General features: G+C 37.3%; 1 protein-coding gene across 1 annotated transcript in view; it reads right to left on the bottom strand.

The window, feature by feature from the left end:
* Positions 1-264: 264 nt before the first annotated feature.
* LOC121873059 overlaps positions 265-25,848 on the bottom strand; it is an 87,758-nt gene continuing 62,174 nt past the window's right edge. Inside the window, 8 exon segments of the mRNA XM_042376374.1 lie at positions 265-773; positions 2,457-3,920; positions 4,287-4,526; positions 17,576-18,216; positions 18,340-18,537; positions 18,540-18,679; positions 18,681-20,852; positions 25,565-25,685. Coding sequence (XP_042232308.1) covers positions 585-773; positions 2,457-3,920; positions 4,287-4,526; positions 17,576-18,216; positions 18,340-18,537; positions 18,540-18,679; positions 18,681-20,852; positions 25,565-25,685 — 5,165 coding nt within the window. The 3' untranslated portion in view covers positions 265-584.

Raw genomic sequence — 25,848 nt, 5'->3', positions numbered from 1 at the left:
CTTTATGTCCGAAGTGGCCAATAATTCATTTAGAATTTATCTTTTTGCATTATTTTTCATAAAAAGTGCTTGGCAACACACAGCAGTCTGTCGCCATCTCTCTGGTTGTCTTTGTGTTTTGTAGAGCAAGTAATGCATAAAATAATAATAATTCTACAAATAAATACATTCATAACATAATCATAGCATTATTTTCCAGTAATACTACACTACAATACAACTACACTACTTTTAGCAATATTACTTTGATATAACATGATAAAATGGACAAACAATGAAAATGAAACAAACAAAAGTAGGTACAGTAATTACGTTCAGGAAGCTTCCCTGTGGCCGAGGTGTGGCACGACAAGCAAATAGTCACACCGGAACCTGATAACCCGCGCAGTGCATTTAAACAGTGGCGGGAAAAGGAGCGTGTTCTGGAACGTCACCCGGGGCCTAAGGGTTAAGAGCTCCAGTAAAGCTATAAGTGTTTCATAATGAAATTTGGTGGTGAAACTGGACAAGGACATCTACTTTGCAACACTCAAATAAATGAAACTGAATCAAAATCATTGTTGTTGTTTTTTTTTACTTTTGTCTCAGTCACTAGAGATGACAGGTTTCTGGCCACCACTCATCAATCTGCTTCTTTGTGGTTGGAAAGATGGACGATGAAGAGAGGCAGAGGGTAGTTGGCCTTGAATGATTTGTTTCACTGCTGATGGGTCATTCAGATTAATGTTGCCCTCGAAATAAACATCACTGATGTATTTCATCAACTGACTCACCTGCAAAGTCAGAAATGAAACAATGAGTATCACTCATCAAATTTACTCTCTATGAAAATGGCAATATATATGTGTGATGGCAGGGATAAACCAGGTACAGTAGATATATTAGGGGTGACTTTTGTAAGAACACTAACACAGCAGAATACATCTGCTGTGAGAAGAAGAATAAATGGAGGGAGAGTACAGGACTGTATTTGCATTTGATTTTAGCCACTTATTCCACAACAGGATGGGATACAAAAATGGAGAAAATTGTATCATATGTCTATACAGTATAAAACATCTGTAGTTAAAATAGAATAACACTGTGCCCACATCTAATCCCTTCCTCAATTTATACTGGAAGTGTTCTCTCATCTTCAATATGGAGTACATATAGTGGCCTACATTTTAAGGCTGGCACTAGATATGATTATTAAACAACCGTGTGTTACTAGTGCAGTATAATTTGCATTACCTGTAATACGTACATGTTGCCCTTACTTTCATGACCTTCACAAGGACTAAATTTACATGCACGAGGTTTACTTTTTACCACCCACATATTGCTTTAACCAGCCTAAAGTTTGGAAGCATGCAAATGAATATGCTTTTCATCATCCCTGTAGCTGGTGCACCTTGTGTACTAGAATGCACCTGGAGCCTGTTGTGTGTAAACATCCATTCTACTTGAGCTGACTTGATATCATCGTTTTTAACACTAATAATGGCTCTCCCACCAAGCATCCTTCAAATTCCAATGCAAGTAAAGAAGCCCTTATGGAGAAGCCTAAGAAGATGTTAATACTAGAAACTACGTTGAAGCTATTGAGAAGTGCTGACAGTCATGAAACAGCTGTAACACTTGGCAGGCCTTACCAAGTGAATGAGTCTAGCATATTGAATTTACTGTATACCCCTGTATTTATGCTCTAAGATGGGCTAGGACATAACCCTGCGAGGTGACTATAGTTTCATTACTAGTTTTTTTATTTTAGTTGATTATGTCCTGGAGGTACCGGTAGTAAACCCTTGACACCTTCACCCTCTAAACAGCAACTGAATTTCAGACATAAAGATCTCTTCCCATTCATCTACTATATACGGTACTGTAGTACAGTACTGTATGATATACTTCTTATTCATTAATACTTTACTTTTTTCCCAATTGTTAACCATATACAGTCTATTTTATAACTTAGATAATTTTAATAAGAACTGTTTAATTTTTGGAAATACAGTACATTATATGCCCAAGAAAGTGCTCAATTAGTGAGGCACCTTGAGTGAACAATGCTCACATATAATCCTTGTTCTGTTTTGTATTGCATTTATATGCAATTTCTTGTGTTGTAGTAAATAATCATTCTTCAGTTTAATAACATTACTTTCATTTCATCTTAGAGCATAAATTAGTTTATATAAATTAATAAAAAAAATTAATAAATAAAATAAAAAATACTATGCCCACAAGAACTGCAGGATGCTGATGCATTGTTTGAAGAAAATCACATATTATAGGATATAATAAAAAAAATAATAGGGAAGTTTGTGATGAAAGTCACAAATTACCTGTATATAAATTATGTTTTGTTTAAAACAGCCAGTTACATGTATTCTTACAATTCTAGTTATAAAACCAATTAATAAATGAGCCCCCAAGAATATGTGTGCAATATGAAAGTACAGGACTGTACTTACCTTATCAGGGAGTTCTTCAGTGTTAGAGTAATTAGGACTGATTTTCTTAGTTTTTATATCCATGATGTTTGGAGTCACGCTGTCATCTGGTGACTTTTCCAACTTCAAGGTTTGACGCACTGTAGACCACACAAAGTCAATGACATTGTACTTATTTTCCTTATTTTCCAAATCAAACTTGACTTCATTGAAAGCTGAGAGGATAATTGTGAGCATAATGTTGATGAGAATCATACTATTCAAAACTGAGAACACAAAAAAGAGAATTGGAGAATATGGGTTGGCTCGATTCATTGCAGCAAAATCAAACTTACCCAACATCATTTTGAAGCTTGTTTCAATCGCAGGTATAAACCTAGCAAAGTCTTCTATAGCTGTGAGGAACATAAAGTAAAACAGACAACAGAAGGCAAAAAACACAATACCAAATCCTATGAAGAACACTTTGAGTTCATCCCAGCATAGCCCAATTGTAAGGGCCAGCACATCCATCCTCTTGTTGAACTGGAGTAATTTTATAAGTTTTAGTATTGAGAAAAACACTATAGCAGATAGCAGGTAGAGGTAAACTTTATCCATTTGAGCTGCAGAGTCAATTCTCACATAACCATTGCCTTGTGTATCAATAAATTTTTTCAGAGCATCTTGGGTCAAGATATGTCTGTACACAAAAACAAAAATTGAAATGTAAGATATAAGAAGGATGCAGACTTCGGCAAGGTTCCAATATGACATAAAATATTTACATTTAAGTTTTTTTACCTTCCAGATCTCAATCAATGTAAACAGGACAGTAGCAATTATAAAAGCTATTTCACATATGCTCACAAGATAACCAAAAGGTCCTGTATGTGGCAAGAGTCGCACAGGCTCAAACCTCCATTTAGGGGTAATGCCTCCACCTTCATTAAACTCTGCAATAATAGTACAAGTGGAAAAAAGGTTAACATTTACATTAAAGACTGAAAACTCTAACATCACTGCACGTGTGTATTTGTCAATCCATCTCAACTTTTGCAATTTCTTGAGTTTATTCAAGTCATCTTCTTGGGGTCCATTCAATTTAATTTCATAGCCGCCACCACTATAGTAACCAAGTTTGCCTTCCATGGAATAAGTCTCAAATTCGGCAGCAGTTTTATAGCGGAACTCTTCACGCTGACATGAACTCTTCGAAGTTTCTAGAGCCGACCATCCATCACAGAAATTTCTCGTTTCCTCAGGGTCCCAACTTCTTCTTCCTGAGCAGCGCTTTATAGTCTTTCTTATTTTGGAGAAAGGTACACAAGTTCGTGGATCACTTCTTATTTGACGCAGTATCCCATAACCCATAATCCTGTTAACTCGATCTCCTAAATACCCTTTAAGGCCATACGGGGGCTCATTGTTGTACCATCGCTGAGCACGCATCTCAGTCAGGATCACCGTCTGTGACCAAAACCAGAAGTGGTCAGATGTAATGATCTGGAAAGAGAGTCAAGTTGCATACATGACTGATGTAATAATGATAATTATGATAATAATAACAATAGAGATGAGTATTCTTTGTTATTGCATAAATTGCTGATAAACCAACTGCATATAATTCAAGAATTACACTTGGTATTTTTATTAAAATATTAAAACCTTACTTAAAGAGGTCATACAATAATGCCAACAATGATCTTGGTCAGTACCTATGCACACTTGGTAAAAAAAAAGTATCTTTCAGGAGGGGTCCGATGAATTTGTAACTGAATAATCGTGTTGTCTCGCTGCAGTAAAGTACTGTAGTTAATATATTTAAAGAGTAAATTATTATATTATACTGTAGTAATTTCTACTAAATACCTTAGAACTGAAATCTAAATCTCTGTGTCCAATCTTGATGAATGTTCGAGTCAAGTGGTCCTGCAGCAGAAAGGCATTGATGTCTGCTTGTCCATTTGCAAGTATGAAGAGAACTAGCAAGAATAAACAATATATGCCAATGTCTCGTACTAAATAGCTCATCTCTCTGTCCTTTGTAAGACGGGTGACTAACGCACCAACTTCTGGTTCATTTGAGTCCACTCCTCCAATGCGATGCACCTAATAAAAAGAGAGGCAGTTAAACTACTGTACAGTACAGTAGTACCCCGCTTAACGCGGTCAATTGAACCCACAGGGTACCGTGTTAAGTGAAAACCGCGTTAAGTGAACAACAGAACATATGGGATTAATTCCAATAGAGACTGGCCGGACCCCCAAACTCTACTTTTTCCGACACAATACCTATGTTCTAGTAAAAATAACATCTTAATTTTATGATGGTACATGCACACAATTAATACTTAAGAGAAATAGAGAAATACAGTCGCCAAGTTAATGTCCATTCAAATAATGGACTCAACTTCCTCCCCTTCTTCTCACACTACACTCGCTGGCTCTTCCCTCTCTGAGAAATTTTGGGGGGAAAACCACTAAATTTTAATAAATAATACCTCAAACTAAAGTTAGGATAATATAATTGACATTGCTGGATTCCTTGTAAGACCAGGAATATTTTGAATATAAATGTCATATATTTTGCACAAAAGATAACATATTTACTCAGAGTAAACATTATATCTAAAATTTGTATGTCTAATGCAAAATCTATGATGTTTATATTCAAAATGATCATCAAATTATAAGAATTCCAGCAATGTAAATTATATTCTGACCGGGTAATTTGTATGAATTTTATGAGCTAAAACAAATATCTTCAGTTAATAAAAAAAAAATATTCTTCACACGTAACAGATGGTCGGTCGGTCCCTCCCTCCCCCCACCAGATGTGTGGGAAAACCAGAATATTTACCTTTTTAGTAATAAATAATACCTCAAACTAAAGTTAGGATAATATAATTGACATTGCTGGATTCCTTGTAAGACCAGGAATATTTTGAATACAAATGTCATATATTTTGCACAAAAAATAACATATTTACTCAGAGTAAACATTATATCTAAAATTTGTATGTCTAATGCAAAATCTATGATGTTTATATTCAAAATGATCATCATATTGTAAGAATTCCGGCAATGTAAATTATATTCTGGCCTGGTAATTTGTATGAATTTTATGAGCTAAAACAGGCAGGCAGGCGTTGGCGGGTGGGGCGAATCTAAAAATAGCGTCTCGAGCCAGACACTCTGCGCGTATACGTGGAAAAAACCCGTGTTAAGTGAAAGTTCGGCTCTGGCGAGGCACCGCGTTTACGTGAAATCGTGCTAAGCGAAACCGCGTTAAGCGGGGTATTACTGTACATGCATTACACCAACATGAGTACTGTACTGGAAATGAAATTACTTATAATATGTCCACTTGTATGCAGACACTTGGTATTATCACAAGATAGTGACTTTGAACATTTGACCCCCAAAATTACCAGTAATAGGTGTCTGCAGAGCCTAATGAGTGATCTACCAACAAAATTTATAAAGGGTTTATACTGTCAAATTAAAGATATTAACCAGACAATAAGAGAATATATATATATATTTTGTTGTAATCATACTGACCTTGACCAAGTGACCCTATAGTTAACAGGTAATTTGCACTTTCTAGGGACAAGAAATTAGGGAAACTGTCTAAATGATACTATTAACCCATATTGTAAAATGTAATTTTCCAGGGTCCAGTGCCACAAAACACAAAAGGATGCACCTATACAGTTGGGTCTTCATTTACGGGGTCAATTGAACCCATGGAGTACCGCGTAAAATGAGAAATGTGTAAATGAAATAACAGAACATGGAATTAATTGAAATAAAGACTGGGCCGACCCCCAAATTCCACTTTTTCCGACACAATACCTACATTGTAGTAAAAATAACATCTTAATTTTATGATGGTATGCACACACAATTAATATTTACGAGAAATACAGTCACCTGGTTAATGTCCATTCGAATAATGGACTCAACACCCCCCCCCCTCTTGCCACGCTCGCTGGCTCCTCCCTCTCTGAGAAATGTTTGGGTGAAAACACTAGATTTTAAGGCATAATAATAAAAAATACCTCAGACTAAAGTTAGGATAATATAATTGACATTGCTGGATTCCTTGCAGGACAGGGAATATTTTGAATGTAAACGTCATATATTTTGCACAAAACATAAAATGTTTGCTCATTTTCACCATCTTCTTAAATTACATCTAAAATTTGTATGTCTAATGCATTTTTTAGGATGTTTATATTCAAAATTATCACCATCTTGTAAGGATTCCAGCAATGTAAATTATATATTTTATGAGCTGAAAACATATATATCTTCAGTAAATAAAAAAATTATACTTCACCCGCGTAAATGATGAAATTTACAGCGTAATTAAAGCATTTCATTCTGGCAAGGTGCCGCGTAAATGACCAAACGCATAAACAAAAACTGCGTAAATCCAGACTCAACTGTAGTCCATTTTTATTGATATCCAAAATAAGCACTGCCTCCAATATGATATGTCATTTTGTGATAGGCTGATGTGACAGTATGCCCAGTGGAAGCAAATTTTAATCACTCTGGAGCACTTCATAATCTATTGGTTTTCTAACTGAAGTTTTGTCAAAATTATATAATTAATGGATCATCATCATCATGCCAGATAATGTAGCTATCCAATGAATGAATAAAATTTGGACTTTCATTTCATTGGAAGAATACAGTACAGTATTACCCCGCCTAACACGGTTTCACTTAACGCGTTTTTTCATATACGCGGTGCCTCGCCAGAGCTGAACTTTCACTTAACAGGGATTTTTTCCACATATACGCGGCGAGTGTTCGGCTCGAGACGCTATTTTTAGATTTGCCCCACCCGCCACCCTGCTTGACTGCCTGTTTTAGCTCATAAAATTCATACAAATTACCCGGCCAGAATATAATTTACATTGCTGGAATTCTTATAATTTGGTGATCATTTTGAATATAAACATCATATATTTTGCATTAGACATACAAATTTTAGATAAAATTTTTTCTCTGAGTAAATATGTTATCTTTTGTGCAAAATATATGATATTTATATTCAAAATCTTCCTGGTCTTACAAGGAATCCAGCAATGTCAATTATATTATCCTAACTTTAGTTTGAGGTATTATTTATTACAAAAGTTAAATATTCTGGTTTTCCCACACATCTCCTTGGGACGGTTGGTGGGGGGTGGGGGGAGGGAGGGACCGACCGACCATCTGTTACCCTGTGAAGAATATTTTTTTTTTTTATTAACTGAAGATATTTGTTTTAGCTCCTAAAATTCATACAAATTACCCGGTCAGAATATAATTTACATTGCTGGAATTCTTATAATTTGATGATCATTTTGAATATAAACATCATATATTTTGCATTAGACATACAAATTTTAGATAAAATGTTTTCTGAGTAAATATGTTATCTTTCGTGCAAAATATATGACATTTATATTCAAAATATTCCTGGTCTTACAAGGAATCCAGCAATGTCAATTATATTATCCTAACTTTAATCTGAGGTATTCTTTAATACAAAATGTTAAAATTTATTTTTTTCACCCAACATCTCTTGAAGGGAGGATTGGTGGGGGGTGGGGGGGAGGGTTGGAAGAGGGGGGAGGCAAGGTGGGGTACTTTGATTGACAGATAGTGTCGTGAAGAATATTTATTTTTTATTAACTGAAGATATTTGTTTTAGCTCATAAAATTCATACAAATTACCCGGTCAGAATATAATTTACATTGCTGGAATTCTTATAATTTGATGATCATTTTTAATATAAACATCATATATTTTGCATTAGACATACAAATTTTAGATAAAATGTTTTCTCTGAGTAACTATGTTATCTTTTGTGCAAAATATATGACATTTCTATTCAAAATATTCCTGGTCTTACAAGGAATCCAGCAATGTCAATTGTATTATCCTAACTTTAGTTTGAGGTATCATTTATTAAAATTTAGTAGTTTTCCCGCCAAAATTTCTCAGAGAGGGAAGAGCCGGCAGTGTAGTGTGAGAAGAGGGGGAGGGAGTTGAGTCCATTATTTGAATGGACATTAACTTGGCGACTGTATTTCTCTATTTCTCTTAAGTAGTAATTGTGTGCATGTACCATCATAAAATTAAGATGTTATTTTTACTACAACATAGTTATGTGTCTTCAAAAAGTGGAGTTTGGGGGTCGGGCCGGTTTCTATTGGAATTAATCCCATATGTTCTGTTGTTCACTTAACGCGGATTTCACTTAACGCGGGACCCTCTGGGTTCTATTGACCGTGTTAAGTGGGGTACAACTGTAATAAATTAAATAAAAATCAAGACTACAGCTGGTGAGAGGGGTTTGCATGAAAAGTCACACAGTGGTGCCTCCATTAGGGATCTGCTGGACTATATAATCAATTACAGTAGATGACAAATAATTCCAGTATATCAAAATTACTGAATAGTTATGTAAATCGGGTTGATACACTGCAGCTAACTAAAAGTACATCATCAAAAATCAGTACAATAGAATGTCGATCTAAAGCAATTCAATTTAAGATTATTGATTTAAAGTGACACCCACAATTAAGAACAATGTTTTAATTTAAAGCAAATCTTTCCTATTTTGCGTGAGTCAATCTGGCGCATCAATTTATAATTTTGCACCTAATGTTTCTCTGGGCATGCTACACTGTCCTTAGGGCAAAGCTGTACTGTACACGTACTCAAAATACTGTTCTATATGATTACTAATATTTTTGTTGAGTGCAAACTACAGCATGTTTATATTCAAATTAATCACAATTTTATAAGAATTCCAGCAATGCAAATTATATTATCCCCGGTCACTTCTGTGACATTTTACAAGCAAAAAACATAAACTCAAGCTGAAGGACATAAATAAACAAATAAATACTTCACTAGACCTTCAGTGCCAACTGTCAAACATGTCCCTGTCACTTCTCTCCCTTCCCTCCCCCCCCCCATCTTCCCAGCCAGGGTTTGGTGTTTTAGGCTTAAAGTTTTTATCTTATAATGTCACAGACTAAAATTAGGAGAATATAATTTGTATTGCTGGGATCCTCGCAAGACAGCGAATAATTTGAAGACAGTTGAACCCTGATTTACGCGGTTCTCGTTTACGCGTTTGGTCATTTACGCGGTACCTTGAAAGTACCGGGATGCCCGATTTACGCGGTAAATTTGGTCATTTACGCGGGTGAAGTATAATTTTTTTATTTAGTGAAGATATTTGTTTTAGCTCATAAAATTCATACAAATTACCCGGCCAGAATATAATTTACATTGCTGGAATTCTTACAAGATGATGATCATTTTAAATATAAACATCATGGATTTTGCATTAGACATACAAATTTTAGATCTAATGTAAGAATTTTGTTTACAAAGAGCAAATATTTTATCTTTTGTGCATTAGAATGAGGGTGGAGGAGAAGGAAGAAGAGAAGGCACCATTTCACCCATAAAATTTTAGTTCTCTTGGTGTATTTCAAGATTATTTTCTTTAAATCAACACTGCACTGCATTATATATTGTCAATATGTAAAATATATTTCAAAATGACCAATAATTTGCTTGGAAACACAGAAAAAAAGCGTTTAGTTGAAGAGAGTCTCAAGCAAGATGTTACCTCCAGTGAAAACAGAGAGAGACTAACTCCTGTTTGCTGTGTTAAGAGGCTGGATGCCGCGCATTAAACTAGTCACTTTACCTTCAATTATGTTCAATAATTGTTAAAATGACTAAAAAATTGAATATTAAACTTTTAAAATTATTGAATAGTATAAACTTCTTGATATTTACTAAAATAGTAAGGAATTTAAGCCCTAGAACCGAATAATGTATTGGCGGACTGATACTAAAGCTGGTTGCCCGGTCTGTGCAAGCGAAAACATCTTGAGGTCGGTTCGTAAGAACTTCGTTAACCGAATTTTTTTTCGTTAACCGAATTGAAGATCCTTATGAAAGGCTGTTCGTTAATCGAAATTACGTTAACCGAGGTGTTCGTTAAACGAGGGGTCACTGTATATATATATATATATCCGTAAATGAGAAATCGCGGAAAGTGAAACCGTGTAAAGCGGGGTAATACTGTATGTATGTATGTATGTATGTATATATATATATATATATATATATATATATATATATATATATATATATATATATATATATATATATATATATATATATATATATATATATATATATATATATATATATATATATATATATATATATATATATATATATATATATATATATATATATATATATATATATATATATATATATATATATATATATATATATATATACACACAGTTTTACCCCGCTTAACGCGCTTTCACTTAACGCGTTTTATCATATACGCGGTGCCTTGCCAAAGCTGAACTTTCACTTAACGCGGGTTTTTCCACAGCTACGCGGTGAGTGTCCGGCTCGGATGCTATTTTTAGATTTTGACCACGCGCCACCCACCCGCCCTCCTGCCTGCCTGCCTCTCCCTCCTCCTCCCTCCGCTTGGGTAAGCGGCGCGGTAAGGTTGCGCAGTGTGTGTCTTTGTTGCGTTATCACTGACGTCATATGACGTCTCGGACTGTGATTGGCCATGCAGCCCTACCCCCCTCTGCTGCTAGCTGTAATTGGCTTAAAGTATTATGACGTGACTACCCCGGGGAGGGAGGGAGGGAGGAGAGACGACGCTTGACCTAGCCGCGGCAGTTTCATCCCTCAAGGCCACGCCGGGTTAACGCGCATCCATTGTTCCGTAAAATGGCTTCCGCCGGACCACCACCCCCAGAGAGAAACCTTTCCTTACCTGGACCCAGCGGCACTAAACCAAAGAAGACACGACGTTCATTAAGCTACGAGCTGAAGTACCAAATTGTTCAAGATTTGGAGAAAGGAAGACGCCAAGTTGATCTCGCGCGCCAGCATGGCGTCAACGAATCTACGATTCGTACAATAAAGAAGGATGCAGCCAAGATAAAGGAGCACATGAAGATCACAAAGTCTGCAGGTGCTTCATCTATCAGGTATTGCCAGAACAGGGTGCTGGCAAAAGTGGAAACTTTGCTGGTGAGTTATTTGGTGCGTCAGGCGCGACGCAACATGGCGGTGGACACGCGCTCAGTGCAGGAGTACGCACGTGAGCTATACGCAGCAGTGACACGTAAACTGGGAATTGCAGAGCCCAAACCCTTCAATGCTTCCCATGGTTGGCTGCATAGGTTTAAGAGGAGGAACAAGGTCACCAACATCAGCATTGTTGGTGAGGAAGCGAGTGCTGACCGTGCGGCGGCTAGAGATTTTCCTCCGTTTTTACGTGAGATTATGGAGGAAGGACAGTACAGTGACGACCAGGTGTTTAACATGGACGAATCTGGTCTTTTCTGGAAAAAGTTACCTTCCAAGACCTTCGTTGTCCAGTCTGCGAGCAAGGTAAGGGGCCGGAAGATGCAGAAGGAACGCATCACCGTCCTGTTTACCACCAATGCCTCCGGTACCTGTAAACCAAAGTTATCGGTGATTCACAAAGCCCGCAAGCCGCACGCCTACAAGAATATGGACATGAACAAGCTTAATGTCCACTGGCTAACCGCACGTAAGGTGTGGATGTCCTCTTCTCTGTCCCTCTTCTGGTTTGACAACTGTTTTGTTCCTGACGTGCAGAAATTCTGCGAGCAACAGAATGTTCCTTTCAATATTTTGTTGCTCCTTGACAACGCACCTGGACACTCGCCCCTACTTATGGATCGTCACCCCAACGTAAAAGTGGTCTTCCTTCCTCCCAACACTACGTCATTAATCCAGCCCATGGACCAGGAGTTAATCTGCAATGTTAAAGCTGCATACTCGGCAAAGAAATTCAAGCTCCTGAACGACTCTACCAACACCAAGGATGAGTTGCGTAAGCTGGGTGACACCGACAGCGAGAGTAAAAGCGACGAGGACAAGGAACAAGAGGCGGCGACTCAAGAACTTCTCGTCAAACAATTTTGGAAGAAGTTTAACGTCAAACAAGCTGTAGACTTCTTGGTGGAGGCATGGAATCTGCTGTCTATTGCTACGATTCGTCACGCATGGAGACATGTGTTGCATGGCATACCAGGTGAGAGGAGGAGTGAACCTGTGACTGGTCAGGTTCAGACTGTTGCAGTAGCAGTGGACCTTGCCAGAGAAGCTGCGCTCAGTATTACAGCTGAAGGCTTCTCCGAGACCACCAACGAAGACATCATGGAGGTGATCAGAGATCCTGAATTGACTGCCGACGAGATGTTGGAAGAAGAACCCGCCAGTGAAGAGGAGGAAGAAGGTGCGTCATTCTCCGAAGAACCTAGTTTAAGTCATAGTGATATTAAGTGTGTCATAGAGTTAACAGAAAAAATTAAGTCCATCGTTTCCCGCGACACTGACGATGAACGCCATGACGTCTTCCATACCCGACTGGTGCAGGCTATGGAGCCGTACATCACGGTGTATCATGACAACATCAAAGCCAGCCGTCAGCAAAGCATAACCGAGTTCTTCGCCCGCAACCCACCACAGCCAGCCCAAGCCAGTGATAGTGATAGTGAAGTTGATTTTGAGGGATTTGTCAGGGAAGCCATAACAACTGTAAGTGACAGTGATATTGATTCACCTAGTAATGGTGATTCACCTGAGGGGCAGTAATCTGCCCTCTGCCTCGGAACCAGCCTCCATCCCCGTATGCCGACCCATCTCTTCTACCGTGAGTGTTCCTCAAAAATTTTCGTTTTTTAACCTATTCTTTATTTTTCCTATGTTAACCTTTATCTTTCCTAACCTAACCTCTTCTATATTACTTGTTTTTCATGCCACCATAAAGATAAGATAGAATTTTTACTACAACATAGTTATTTGTCGTCAAAAAGTGGAGCTTGGGGGTCGGGCTGGGTTCTATTGGAATTAATCCCATATGTTCTGTTATTCACTTAACGCGGTTTTCACTTAACGCGGGACCCTCTGGGTTCAATTGACCGCGTTAAGTGGGGTACAACTGTATATATATATATATATATATATATATATATATAACTGTATATGCACACACACACACAAGTACTGTACATTATTATGCTTATATAGTTACATCACCTACAGAATATTAAACTATGAGCAATTGTCTAGCTTATTCTCTCTAATATTGAAGCAAGTGAAGTATGTCAAGCAATCTTCTTGCCTTTCAAATGATCTCTGCCCAGGCCAGGTCAGCAGCAGGTCATAACCGGTGACTATACTAAGCCCCGAACTGTCTCTCGCTCACATCAAAAATGTGTTCATGAAGCTCATTCCACTTCACTTCATTTATTTAAATGCTTACAGCTTATAGCTTTAATTACAGTGATATCCTAAGTTTACTGTGCAGAGAATATTTTCTTAATATAAGGAGAAACGACCATTTGGGTTTGCAAACTAACCCACAAACATTAACTAGTGTGACTTCCAGTGTAACTACAGAGTTGCAGTTCCAATACAAATCAGTGGTTCCAACAGGGAAACGGAAGTAAAAGTAACAATGGGAGAAATTTTAAAGTAAATGTGCACAGTACATTGCAGCTTGACTGCTGGGAGACAACTCTGAAGAGTGCTCAAGCTTCACTGCGCTCGCACTATACTAGGAGGAATTGCCATATATTTAATTCGTGATGGATTACCACGAGAGAATGATATGAGGAGTGATTCACAAAAATCTTACATATCAGTCATAATTACAGTACAGGTACTCCTCGACTTACGACCTACTCGACTTACGACCACCCGGACATACAACCGCCGCAGTCGTATAAAAAAAAAATTAAATTAAGTACGCATTTTCTAGTACTGAAACGTTTCCATCCCGTACGACAGCATGGCGTGGGCTGGGCCGCCTCGTGGTGTACAGCATCCACACCGTAGCCTGCTCAGTTGGTGTTTGGCCGTCGTTGGTGTTAGTGATCGCGCTGTGTACTGACAAAATTTTCGTTTCTGGTGGTGAGAGTTCTGGTGGTGCTCAGAAGAAAAAGAGACACTCAATTACTTTTGAGATGAAAATGAAAATAATAATGCAATATGAAAATGGAAAAACGGTAGCAACCATTTCAAGTGACCTTGGCTTCTCTCACTCGACAATATCAAAAATTTTGAAGGACAAGCCAAAGGCATTTGCTACTATTAATAACGGGAAGCAAATGTTTGAAGAAATGGATCAAAATGTTGAGCGTTTTACAAAAGTTGACAGACTGATCCAAGATGCACTTGCTTGCTACAGGGAGATTTACAATGAAAAGAAAAGACAAACTGTGCAGTCTAAATTGGACAAACAGTATATTTTAAGAAGTCCCCCACTGCTGTCTCCTCACGCCCCACCAGCACTGCCTCTTCACTCCCTAAAAATGATCCAATACCTTCAACAAGCAAGTATGTTAGCCTGTCTGAAGAAAGCAAAATTGTGATCCACCCAGCCCTGTCTCCTCCTCTGCTTCATCCAATTAATGTAGTCTACATGCTTAAGTAAAAAGTATCGAGGCCCAGTGTGCATTCAGCTGACTATATTGAAGGTAAGTGCACAGTAACACTTTATTTATTTTTCAATACTGATTACTTTTACTGTACCGTATTTCATTTTAGATTTTCTATGTATTATTTTCGCGTTTTCGACTTGCGACCAATTCAACTTATGACCTGGTCGTTGGTCCCTAAACCCGTCGTAAGTCGTGGACTGACTATTTGATTTTGCATTGTGCCAATAGCATGTACAGTACATTGCCAGTGTCATCAGCTGAATGTGAGAAGAATTTCTGTTATGAAGGATGAACGTTTAGACAGCATGATGGCAACTGGTACCCATCAAACTCATGCGATCTGACTGGATCTAGATACTGTTGTAAGTACAATATAGTCTCGGTTTACGCAGTCAATTAAACCCTTGGAGGTCCGCATAAAACGAGAAACGAGTAAACGAAATAACAGAACATATGGGATTAATTGAAATAGAGACTGGGCCGACCCCCAGACTATCCTTTTTCCGACACAATACGTATGTTGTAGTGAAAATAACATCTTAATTTTATGATGGTATGCACACACAATTAATATTTAAGAGAAATATCAATAATATTAGGTTTTTTAACACTTACGTCAGTAGAAGAGAGGGCTGGGCACACGGGGATGGGGGGTTGGTTCCGAGGCAGAGGGCAGATTATTGGCCCTCACCTGTATCACTTGTATCACTTGTATCACTATCCACCACATAGGCTTGCAGGGACTCTTTGTCAAACCCCTCAAAGTCCATATCCTCACTATCACTATCACTGACCTGGGCTGGCTGTGGTGGGTGGCGGGTGAAGAACTCGGTAATGTTTTGTTGACTGGGCAACCTAGTGCTCACCCTGCCCGCGCCGCTTCCCGCGTAAATGATGGAATGTACCGCGTAACTAATAATTGCCGGTCTGACCAGGAGCCACGTAAATGACCAACCGGGTAAAGGAAATCCGCGTAAATCAAGACTATACAGCACTGTAGATTCAAAGCAAAATTTGCAAATTGTAGAATTGTCCTATAAAGTTTGGTAAAATATTCTAATTTGGAATTAAGCTTCGGTTTAGCTCATATAGTAAAACCTCGATTAACCGACCACATATGGGGGGAAGGGGCCGACGGATAATCGAAAAGGTCGGTTAATAGTATATAAAATCTACGGAAATAAAACATACATTTTCAAAGTACCTTTCCCTAACCTACCTCATTTAAATCCCTCTATTCATTTTTTTTCATTTGCCATTTATATTTCAATAGTATTTGCTTTAAAACATTAACCACTTTCGTAAATAAATATGAACCAGCACAGAAACCGTGAATAAAAAATGGAAAAGTCAAAGAACATATGTCATCACAAAAATTGTGACCAAGTCCCAGGTTGCTGATCTGATTTTCTGCCTCATTTACACATAATTGCAGGGTCTCAATTGTTTCTCTTACTATTGACAACACAACATACATACAGGTACATTGTTTCTCACTCTTGGTTTTTTTTTTTCATTTTTTCATTTCTTTATGGTTCTTTATTACTGTTATTATTATTATTAGCATTATCATTATTACTATTATTACATTATCGCCCCCCAGGCCCCGATGTGGGTCAGTGACCTGTGCCTGGCTGGGCTAATCCCCGTAAAAAAAAAAAAAAAAATTAGGGGTTCGGGATTGACGGTTAATCCGAAAGTCGGTTAATCGAGGGTCGGTTAATTGAGGTTTTACTGTATTTTTTTTTAAACTTACATGTTAAGACATTGCTAATGTCTTGTTACCGTGTATCTATAGTGATTTTTTTTGAGCAAGACTGTATGTCCATGCTAAAGTGTGGGAGGTTTTACAATTTGTGAAATGTGATTAAGTAAGATTAAGTAGCTTTTTTGCTTTTACATTTTTGCATCTACAAATGTGATGCATAGAAGAAAAATTCACAGTAATATGAATGTTCAGTCTATGAAAGGTTCATTTATTTAAGTATCCATTGTACATGGCCCCATCCCTCATATCCCACCAATTTTTTATAGCAATCGATGTCCGTGTCTGGTGTGGACCCCCCCAATCAGAAAAGTCAGCTTCTCCCCATGATTATAAAATCATGGAATAATCTACAGATACAGACACTCCCCGGTTTACGGAAAGATTCCGTTCCTGGACCCTATCCGTAAGTCAAATTTTCTGTGAACCAAAAATGACACTTCCATAAGATAAACATGTACTGTACCCTGTACAGAATCACAGATGGCATCTCACAAGGGGATGAGCTCAGTCAACTTACGCATAATCCTGCGTAAATAGTGTTGTTATGCCGTATTAGTTACCTTCAGTAATAACAGAAACTCTTGTGCAACCAAGAAAATTTTTATAATGGGACTTATTGGAGGCATTCTGTATCCTCGAATTTCTGTAAACCAAGTGTTCTGTAACCCAGGGAGTGTCTGTATATACTAGGGAATGTTTTGACACCACCAACTGCAAACTCTTTCTTGGCACCTGTTCACATACAGTACATCTAAATGGCTAATAAAATGAAAATGGAAATAAAAAGGATATGAAAATTACTGAAAATAATTAAACATTGAACAGATACAAATTAACTTACCTTGCGTTTGATGAAGGGGTCCATTTGTTTAGTATTCTTCCATTCCTCATCATACTTGAGTTCTGGCAACTCTTCATCACAGTCTATGTCTTCTGTAGTAGAGTTCATGTTTTTGCAGCAAATGGTTCCACATGTGGTTATAAATAGCACCTTCAGCCATTGACTAATAAGGAGAGAGATGAAGGAGATGACGTAAGAGGAGAACCACTTCATAGTTTTGATCTCTCCCCACATAATTCCATATGACCATACAAAAAATATGGACACGACTATACCAACCAGTATTATGAGCCAGGCCAGCCATCTCGTCCACCATGGAATGCACTTAACAGGACTTGCTTCTTTGCCTCGGTTGTCTGATGACTGAAGGGGCATTTGGTCATATTCATTCAAGACCTCATCTTCTTTGTCTGCCTCTACTTCATTCTGTTCTTGCTGGCCCCTCCGTTGTTTGGCTATAGCCTCAAGAGCACGGCATTTTTTGAGTTTTCGAGGTCTAGCTCTTTTGAATACAAACACAAGAAGGAGAATCAAGAGATACACCAGTAAACCTGAAACGATACCAATAAGGGCCTGTTCTGCGGAAGCAATTTCAAATAAACTTATGCGAGGTGAATCGCTGAGTGTCTGGTACCACACAGCTGCCAAAAGCATTGATAGGTAGAGGTAAAGTGTGACCACAGATCTACGCTCTTTTCGGTTGAACCGTGAGCCTGTTGGGCCGCCATCCACATATGATCATCATTAGCATTTCTGTTTCCTTTATAGTGAATTTGTACTGAATGATGTGTCATCAGACTCACTCTGTGATGGCTTCAGTAACAGGTCAATTTTCTGGCTACCACGGTCTAAAGCTAACCAAGTGTTTGCCTGGAACACGTATTTATTTCGTGTCGAAAGATCACGGATCACTACTGTCTCCAGCTGCCAATTGGTAAGTACCTGTGTCACTAGCCGCCATCAAGTAAGTAAATATCTCCCAGGGGCCCTCGTGTGCTCATCACAAATGTATCAACACTATAACGGTGATAACGTCTGCCTTCAGATGGTGGAAGAACTCTTATATCTGTTTCATCATATTCTCCTGATAATATGAACTGGATGTGAATTTGTTCCAGCTTCTTTGTCAGGCCCAGTAGTAAGAGTTATTTCATATAGATATTTATCTTCCAAACTATTATTCTCTAAGGGAAGAACTCCTCTGTGTTCTACATCTTTCTTATCCATAAAACGAGCCCATATCATTGTTAATATATAACAAACAAGTGTAATTATGACCATTAAATATATTGTAATATTGCTAGTAAAACCCAAATTAGCATAAATATATTCAAAGTCAATTTTATTTTCAACATGAAAGTGCCCTGACCCAAAGGGTGTTAAATGATGTGCATTACAATAAACGTGAGTATCTGTAGCTGCCACACACTCCAGATCAGAGCCTTGCCAGGCACTCTTTTGTGTATCATAGTAATAACATCCTGAACTTGTCACAAGGATCTCGTAATCAAAATCAAATTTATTATGGAAATCCTTGTTTTTCAGACTTAAGTTTTGACTTAAGTCAAGTTCCTTTTTTAGAATGGCTACTGCGAGATAAAATCCAATTCTGTTTCTATTTTTCTGGCTATTCACAAACCAAGAATATGATCCATTATCATTTAATGGGAGGTCCCTCACAAATAAAATTTTGTCATATTGTGAAGGGGTTGGTAATCTCTTGTGATCTATTAAAATAACCAAGTTTGGTGGGATGTCTTCTTTTGGTGTAATATCCACAGTGAAGGCAGAATTATTATTGGACACATTAAACTGATGGTACACAAAGGGTACATGTCTGTTGATATAGGTTTTTGCCACCGTGAGAACTGGTTTTGGTAACTGCTTATATGTTCGAGGAATTGCCAGTAAGATCGGGGCAGTAAGATTTTTAACCTGGATATGCCTTTCTTCTATAAATAGCTTGATGGAGAGTACAAAAGATTCTGGTGTGAGAAATTTCATACTCTCTGGATACACATGAGTTAAACATGGCCACACCACTACTGCCACACCAAAGATATTGTCACATTTTGCGTCTTTAACACTTGACTTAGAAGGGCAGAAAGAACTTGGGAATGTCACTGAAGCATTCAAGGCATTCTTAGGGTCAATTTGCAACCCATCACTTAACGATTTTTCATTATATTTGGCAACAAAAATTCCTGCCCCACTTTCTGACTTTTCATTGATCACCTCCCCAACAACACTCTTTGATAAGATGTTAATGCAAAGAAAATCAATCAGTTCAAACATTTCCATCAGCATACTCTTTGCTCTTGATATTGTAGTCGCATGTACATTTTTCTTTAGTTGAGTTATCCTGTCTTCTGGTACCTCAACATTATAGTCTTTGCCATCAATAACAGTTTCATAGTTCCAATCCTTGGCTTCCTTCAAATCCGTAGGAGGACTCCTATCTGGATTCAATATAATTTCATTCATACTCCTTAGAATGCAAACACTAGCATCCAAAAAACATGAAACAAAAGGTTGTAAATCATATGGAGAATAAATAGGAGTGGTATTTAACTTGGCTGCCATTTTCTTCATAAATTGAATACTCATATCCCTAAATTCCATATCAACTGTAAATGCTGCCATTTCTTGTGTTAGGATGCCACAAGAAGATGATTTCAAGACACAAGCACCAACGTTGAGCTGAGATAATGAGGCAAAGTCCATTGTACTGGAAGCAAAAGAAAGTGATTCTTTATTCATGGCACTAACTTGAGTTAGCTTGTCATTTGCTTCTCCCTCGAATGACTCAAGGGAATCTAAAGAATCTAATGACAGCCAATCAGCATTCTCTCTAATAGAAGAGATCCCCACTAACACCATTCCTAATGTGGCTTGATCACCAATGGCCGCTAAGTTTTGTAGGACACTGGAAGGATTGTATGCTTTGAAATCTGCCTCTGAAATCATTGTAGCATTCACATTCCCAACAAACACAGAGGTGAAACTTCCAAACTTATCTTGAATCTTACATCTAATTTCAAAATAGCCCACAGGGAAGACCAAATTTACATTAGCAAAGCCTGATGACACCATTGTTTTCTCGGCATTTTCTTCACGATAATAGAAGGAATATGACACAATTCCCATTTTCTCTGGGTCTTTCCAGTCAGAGCATGATGTGAGTGTAGAATCTAACAGTGCTCGTACAGTTTCAGTTCTTAACTTGCATGTCCCATCAATTGGTGGCTTGTTTGGGATCACCACGATCTCTGCAAACCTGTCAAGAAAATGTTGATATTATGTAAATTATGCCATGTTCTTTAGAAAAAAACACAATGACAGAATTCTTACACATACAGGGACAAGGGTCTCTTATTTGCCTAAAATAAATACAGTAATACCCCGCTCAACGCGGTTTCGCTTAGCGCGATTTCACGTATATGCGGTGCCTCGCCAGAGCCGAACTTTCACTTAACACGGGTTTTTTCCACGTATACGAGCAGTTGGGAGAGGGGGGGAGGCAAGGTGGGGTACTTTGATTGACAGATAGTGTCGTGAAGAATATTTTTTTTTTTATTAACTGAAGATATTTGTTTTAGCTCATAAAATTCATACAAATTACCAGGCCAGAATATAATTTACATTGCTGGAATTCTTACAATTTGATGATCATTTTGAATATAAACATCATAGATTTTGCATTAGACATACAAATTTTAGATATAATGTTTACTCTGAGTAAATATGTTATTTTTTGTGCAAAATATATGACACTTATATTCAAAATATTCCTGGTCTTACAAGGAATCCAGCAATGTCAATTATATTATCCTAACTTTAGTTTGAGGTATTATTTATTAAAATTTAGTGGTTTTCCCCCCCAAATTTCTCAGAGAGGGAAGAGCCAGCGAGTGTAGTGTGAGAAGAGGGGGAGGGAGTTGAGTCCATTATTTGAATGGACATGAACTTGGCGACTGTATTTCTCTATTTCTCTTAAGTATTAATTGTGTGCATGTACCATCATAAAATTAAGATGTTATTTTTACTAGAACATAGGTATTGTGTCGGAAAAAGTAGAGTTTGGGGGTCCGGCCAGTCTCTATTGGAATTAATCCCATATGTTCTGTTGTTCACTTAACGCGGTTTTCACTTAACACGGTACCCTGTGGGTTCAATTGACCGCGTTAAGCGGGGTACTACTGTAATTTTTATTTGAAGGTAAATTTAGTTATAGGTTTTTTTCTTTTATAAAACTATTTTTCCACAAAACATTTGGCAGACATTTACTTATAAGTATCATACATGCATCTTCATCAAAATAATCTTAATTTAATTCTCCACAAATGAGGCGATTCATGAGGAAATTGTGCTTAAGTCCTCTGGCATTATGTAAACTGGAAAATATAAATTAAGGAAAGGTGTTTTGAACATAGCACTGAAAAAGTCTCAAAACAAATAAATCCAATCAGCATACTGTATATACAGTACTGTATATACAAGAAGTTCTATTTGTAAAACACACCACCTTATGGTCCTAATTACTGCATAATGACAAAGCACCAAAAATAAACATATACCCTGTAATCAGATACAGGTTGTACCTCTCTAGTCCGGCATTCTGTGGTCCGGAAACTCCCGTGGTCCGGAACGATTTTAGTTTGTCCAATAGGTAGATAGGCAGCTTTTTTTTCTTTTTTTTTTTTTACTTATCTGAATTATTATTATTATTACAGGAGTATTAAATTTTTGCCCCTCAGGCCCCAATGTGGGTCAGTGACCTATGCCCAGGTGGGCTAATCCCCTTAAAAAAAAAAAAAAAAGCCGCGGGAAATTAAGGTTTGTTTACATCCGACAGTTCGGCTGCTCTCTCTCTCTCTCTCTGCTTGTCTATACAGAGTACAATATTTAACCCTTCAATATATATGAGCAGTAAATAAGTGTTGCTTTCATATTCTTATGTAGAGTAATGACGATATGTTTTCACATGTGCGCACTTACATACGCGCAGTCTCACTTTTTTTTCTTACCATTAATGGTTAGCTACTTATATTGTTCCATTTATTAGCATTAAATAACATTACATGTACTTCAAACAACCATATTAATTTTTTTACATTAATTTTACTACAGCTAAAATCAGGGTCTTATTTTCTTCAGTTTTACATGTAGAACCAATCAGTCACTGCTTTTGTAAGCTTTAACATAAATAATGCCGGCAGCCGTCTCGTCTCCTCTAATATTCCACGTATTATTAATAAATTGTATTGTTAATTTTGCACAAACACACAATAATTCAATAAAAACAAATTCAGAAACATTAATTAAAATATATATGAACAGTAAATAAGTGTTGCTTTCATATTCTTATGTAAAGTAATGACGATATGTTTTCACATGTGCTCATGCGCACTTACATACGCGATCTCTCTTTTTTCTTTACCATTATCGTTAGCTACTTCTATTGTTCCATTTATTAACATTAAATAACATTACTTAAAACAACCATATTAATTTTACTACAGCTACAACCAAGGTCTTATTTTCTTCAGTTTTATATGTAGAACCAGTCAGTTACTGGTTTTGTAATCAACGAAAACAATGCTGTGTCATTTCCTCGTGTGTTTTAATATTCAACGTATTATTAATGAATTGTATTGCTCATTTTGCACACATAAACATTAATTCAATTAAAAAGACATTCAGTAATAAACAATAATGAATCTTTTGTACATAAGAGAAATGACGCTGTTTACACGATTATGCACGTCGTCTGCACGTTGGCGGGCCGTTCAAACCTGTCGAAATTCAAGTTTCCGCCGTCAAAATTTTTATTTATTTATTTTTTTGTGTGTTCCAATAAAATACGTTAAGAATTAAAAACTCGCGAAATTTGAGAAGCTACTATACGACATTTAACCCTTCAAAGAGACCATGATGCAGAGAAAGTGTTGCTAGTGCTTCCAAGCATAAGCACAAGTCACTATCTATCCAGGAAAAGGGTGAATTTCCATGGTCCGGCACTGGTCAGGTCCCGAGGTTGCCGGACTAGAGAGGTACAACCTGTAGTTCAATGATGAGTGTTAAGAAACATAAAGATTAAATATTTTACACTGGATAATGTTTGTACTTTTCTATAAATCAATGACAAAAAATATATAAAAACAATGTGATAGTAAAAAATATAGAAAAAAACAATTAGGTATCAATATAAAGGAAGCAATGTACAGCTCCTCCCCGACTTACGACCACCCGCACTTTCAACCTGCCTCAGTTGTACCAAAATTTTGTTAAATTACGTATTTTTGATTCCCAACGTCAGTACACAGACAAAAAAATATTTGTAATTCACTTTTGAGAGAGAGAGAGAGAGAGAGAGAGAGAGAGAGAGAGAGAGAGAGAGAGAGAGAGAGAGGAGAGAGAGAGAGAGAGAGAGAGAGAGAGAGAGAGAGAGAGAGAGAGAGAGAGAGAGAGAGAGAGAGAGAGAGAGAGAGAGAGAGAGAGAGAGAGAGAGAGAGAGAGAGAGAGAGAGAGAGAGAGAGAGAGAGAGAGAGAGAGAGAGAGAGAGAGAGAGAGAGAGAGAGAGAGAGAGAGAGAGAGAGAGAGAGAGAGAGAGAGAGAGAGAGAGAGAGAGAGAGAGAGAGAGAGAGAGAGAGAGAGAGAGAGAGAGAGAGAGAGAGAGAGAGAGAGAGAGAGAGAGAGAGAGAGGAGAGAGAGAGAGAGAGAGAGAGAGAGAGAGAGAGAGAGAGAGAGAGAGAGAGAGAGAGAGAGAGAGAGAGAGAGAGAGAGAGAGAGAGAGAGAGAGAGAGAGAGAGAGAGAGAGAGAGAGAGAGAGATACGTGTTTACTTAGTAAAATTTTCATACAAGTTTACACTGATTCAGCAGCATATACACAATGTAGTATTGTATACAGTTTTGTATGTTTATAGACAATGCAGTACTGGTATGAGGTACTAGACCAGTTGCATTCTCAGCATTTACATTGTACCTCATTTTCTTTGTCCACAACACTATTTGGGGGTAGAGTCAGATACAGGTATGCTTATATATTGTTACTTTCATCCGAGTGGGAAGTCGTGGGGCTGGGAGGTCGATGAGTTATTCCCACACCTCAGCTCCCTCACTGTTGCACTCACTTCCACTAGCTTCCCCTTGCTCCTTTACATTACTCCTAACAGAAGCTACTGTACCTAGTTTAGGAAATTCAAACTTGATAATTGTAGAATTAAAGGGATGGAAGGAAACTATCATCATTTAGCCTGTAGTCAGAAAAGGAGTCATATTAGGACATACAATCGATATCCTTGGGTGACATATTAATAGGCAGTGGAAAGTCATCCTATTGCAGCCATCCAATGAAGGGAAGGATTCCTTAGGTTACTACAATATATATAAATAGCTTTTAATATCTATTTTATTTCCCATATACAGTACAGTTGTTAAATAAATATTTTTATCTGTAACTATACAGATGCTAATTTATTTATATTATGAAGTATTGTGGGCCTCTTTCTTAACTGTTTCCAAGTACATCTGATGACCTCACATAAGATCCCAAGTGTGTTTAGTGTTTTCATGTACAGGTACTCTTTTTTTTTTTTTAACTAGCTTTATGCAAAACCTAAACAAAGCAATGCCTCAATATTTATCCATTTTTGTAAAGTACCTGGCCAAAAGTTGCACCAAGATTATAATTAATGGAATTTACTCCTTTAATCTCATTCTACATAATTATTTGAGTGTTTAATTCTACAGTATCAAGATCTTTAACCTAACATTGTTAAAAAACAATCATGTAAAACAGAAAAAATAATCAGCAGAACCACTCCCAACAGACTGAATCTTAATAAAGTGTTGGCTATCTACTTTATACAATACTGTATATGAGCACTTAAGATTGTTTAAGAAAGGTATGATACATTGACATACTATTAACAAAGTTTTAAAGTATTATGGTCTACTCATTCAATAATCAACTATTGGAAACTTACCCTCTAGATTCAGTTGAACTTGTCATTGTGAGTCTGAAGCGGAACTTCTCTATATTTTTGTTGATGGAGAAGAAAATTGGGTTGACAGCAAGGTTCCTTTCAGCCTTTGTCGTGATAAACACTGAAAATAAATACAAATACATTCTAAATATCTCTCTGGTTTATATCAATGTTATACAGCAAGATGATTCCTGTTGCAAAAATCTGAGATCATCAGGGGCAGGGAAAGGTGGACAGTAGTAATGGAAATATTTCACAAATCAAGGAAAAAAACTCAAACGGAT

The sequence above is a fragment of the Homarus americanus genome, unplaced genomic scaffold, assembly GCF_018991925.1.
Source record: "Homarus americanus isolate GMGI-L3 unplaced genomic scaffold, GMGI_Hamer_2.0 scaffold11022, whole genome shotgun sequence".
Taxonomy (NCBI): domain Eukaryota; kingdom Metazoa; phylum Arthropoda; class Malacostraca; order Decapoda; family Nephropidae; genus Homarus; species Homarus americanus.
Note: the sequence above shows the minus strand (reverse complement) of the source record. Positions and strands in the feature narration are given on the sequence as shown.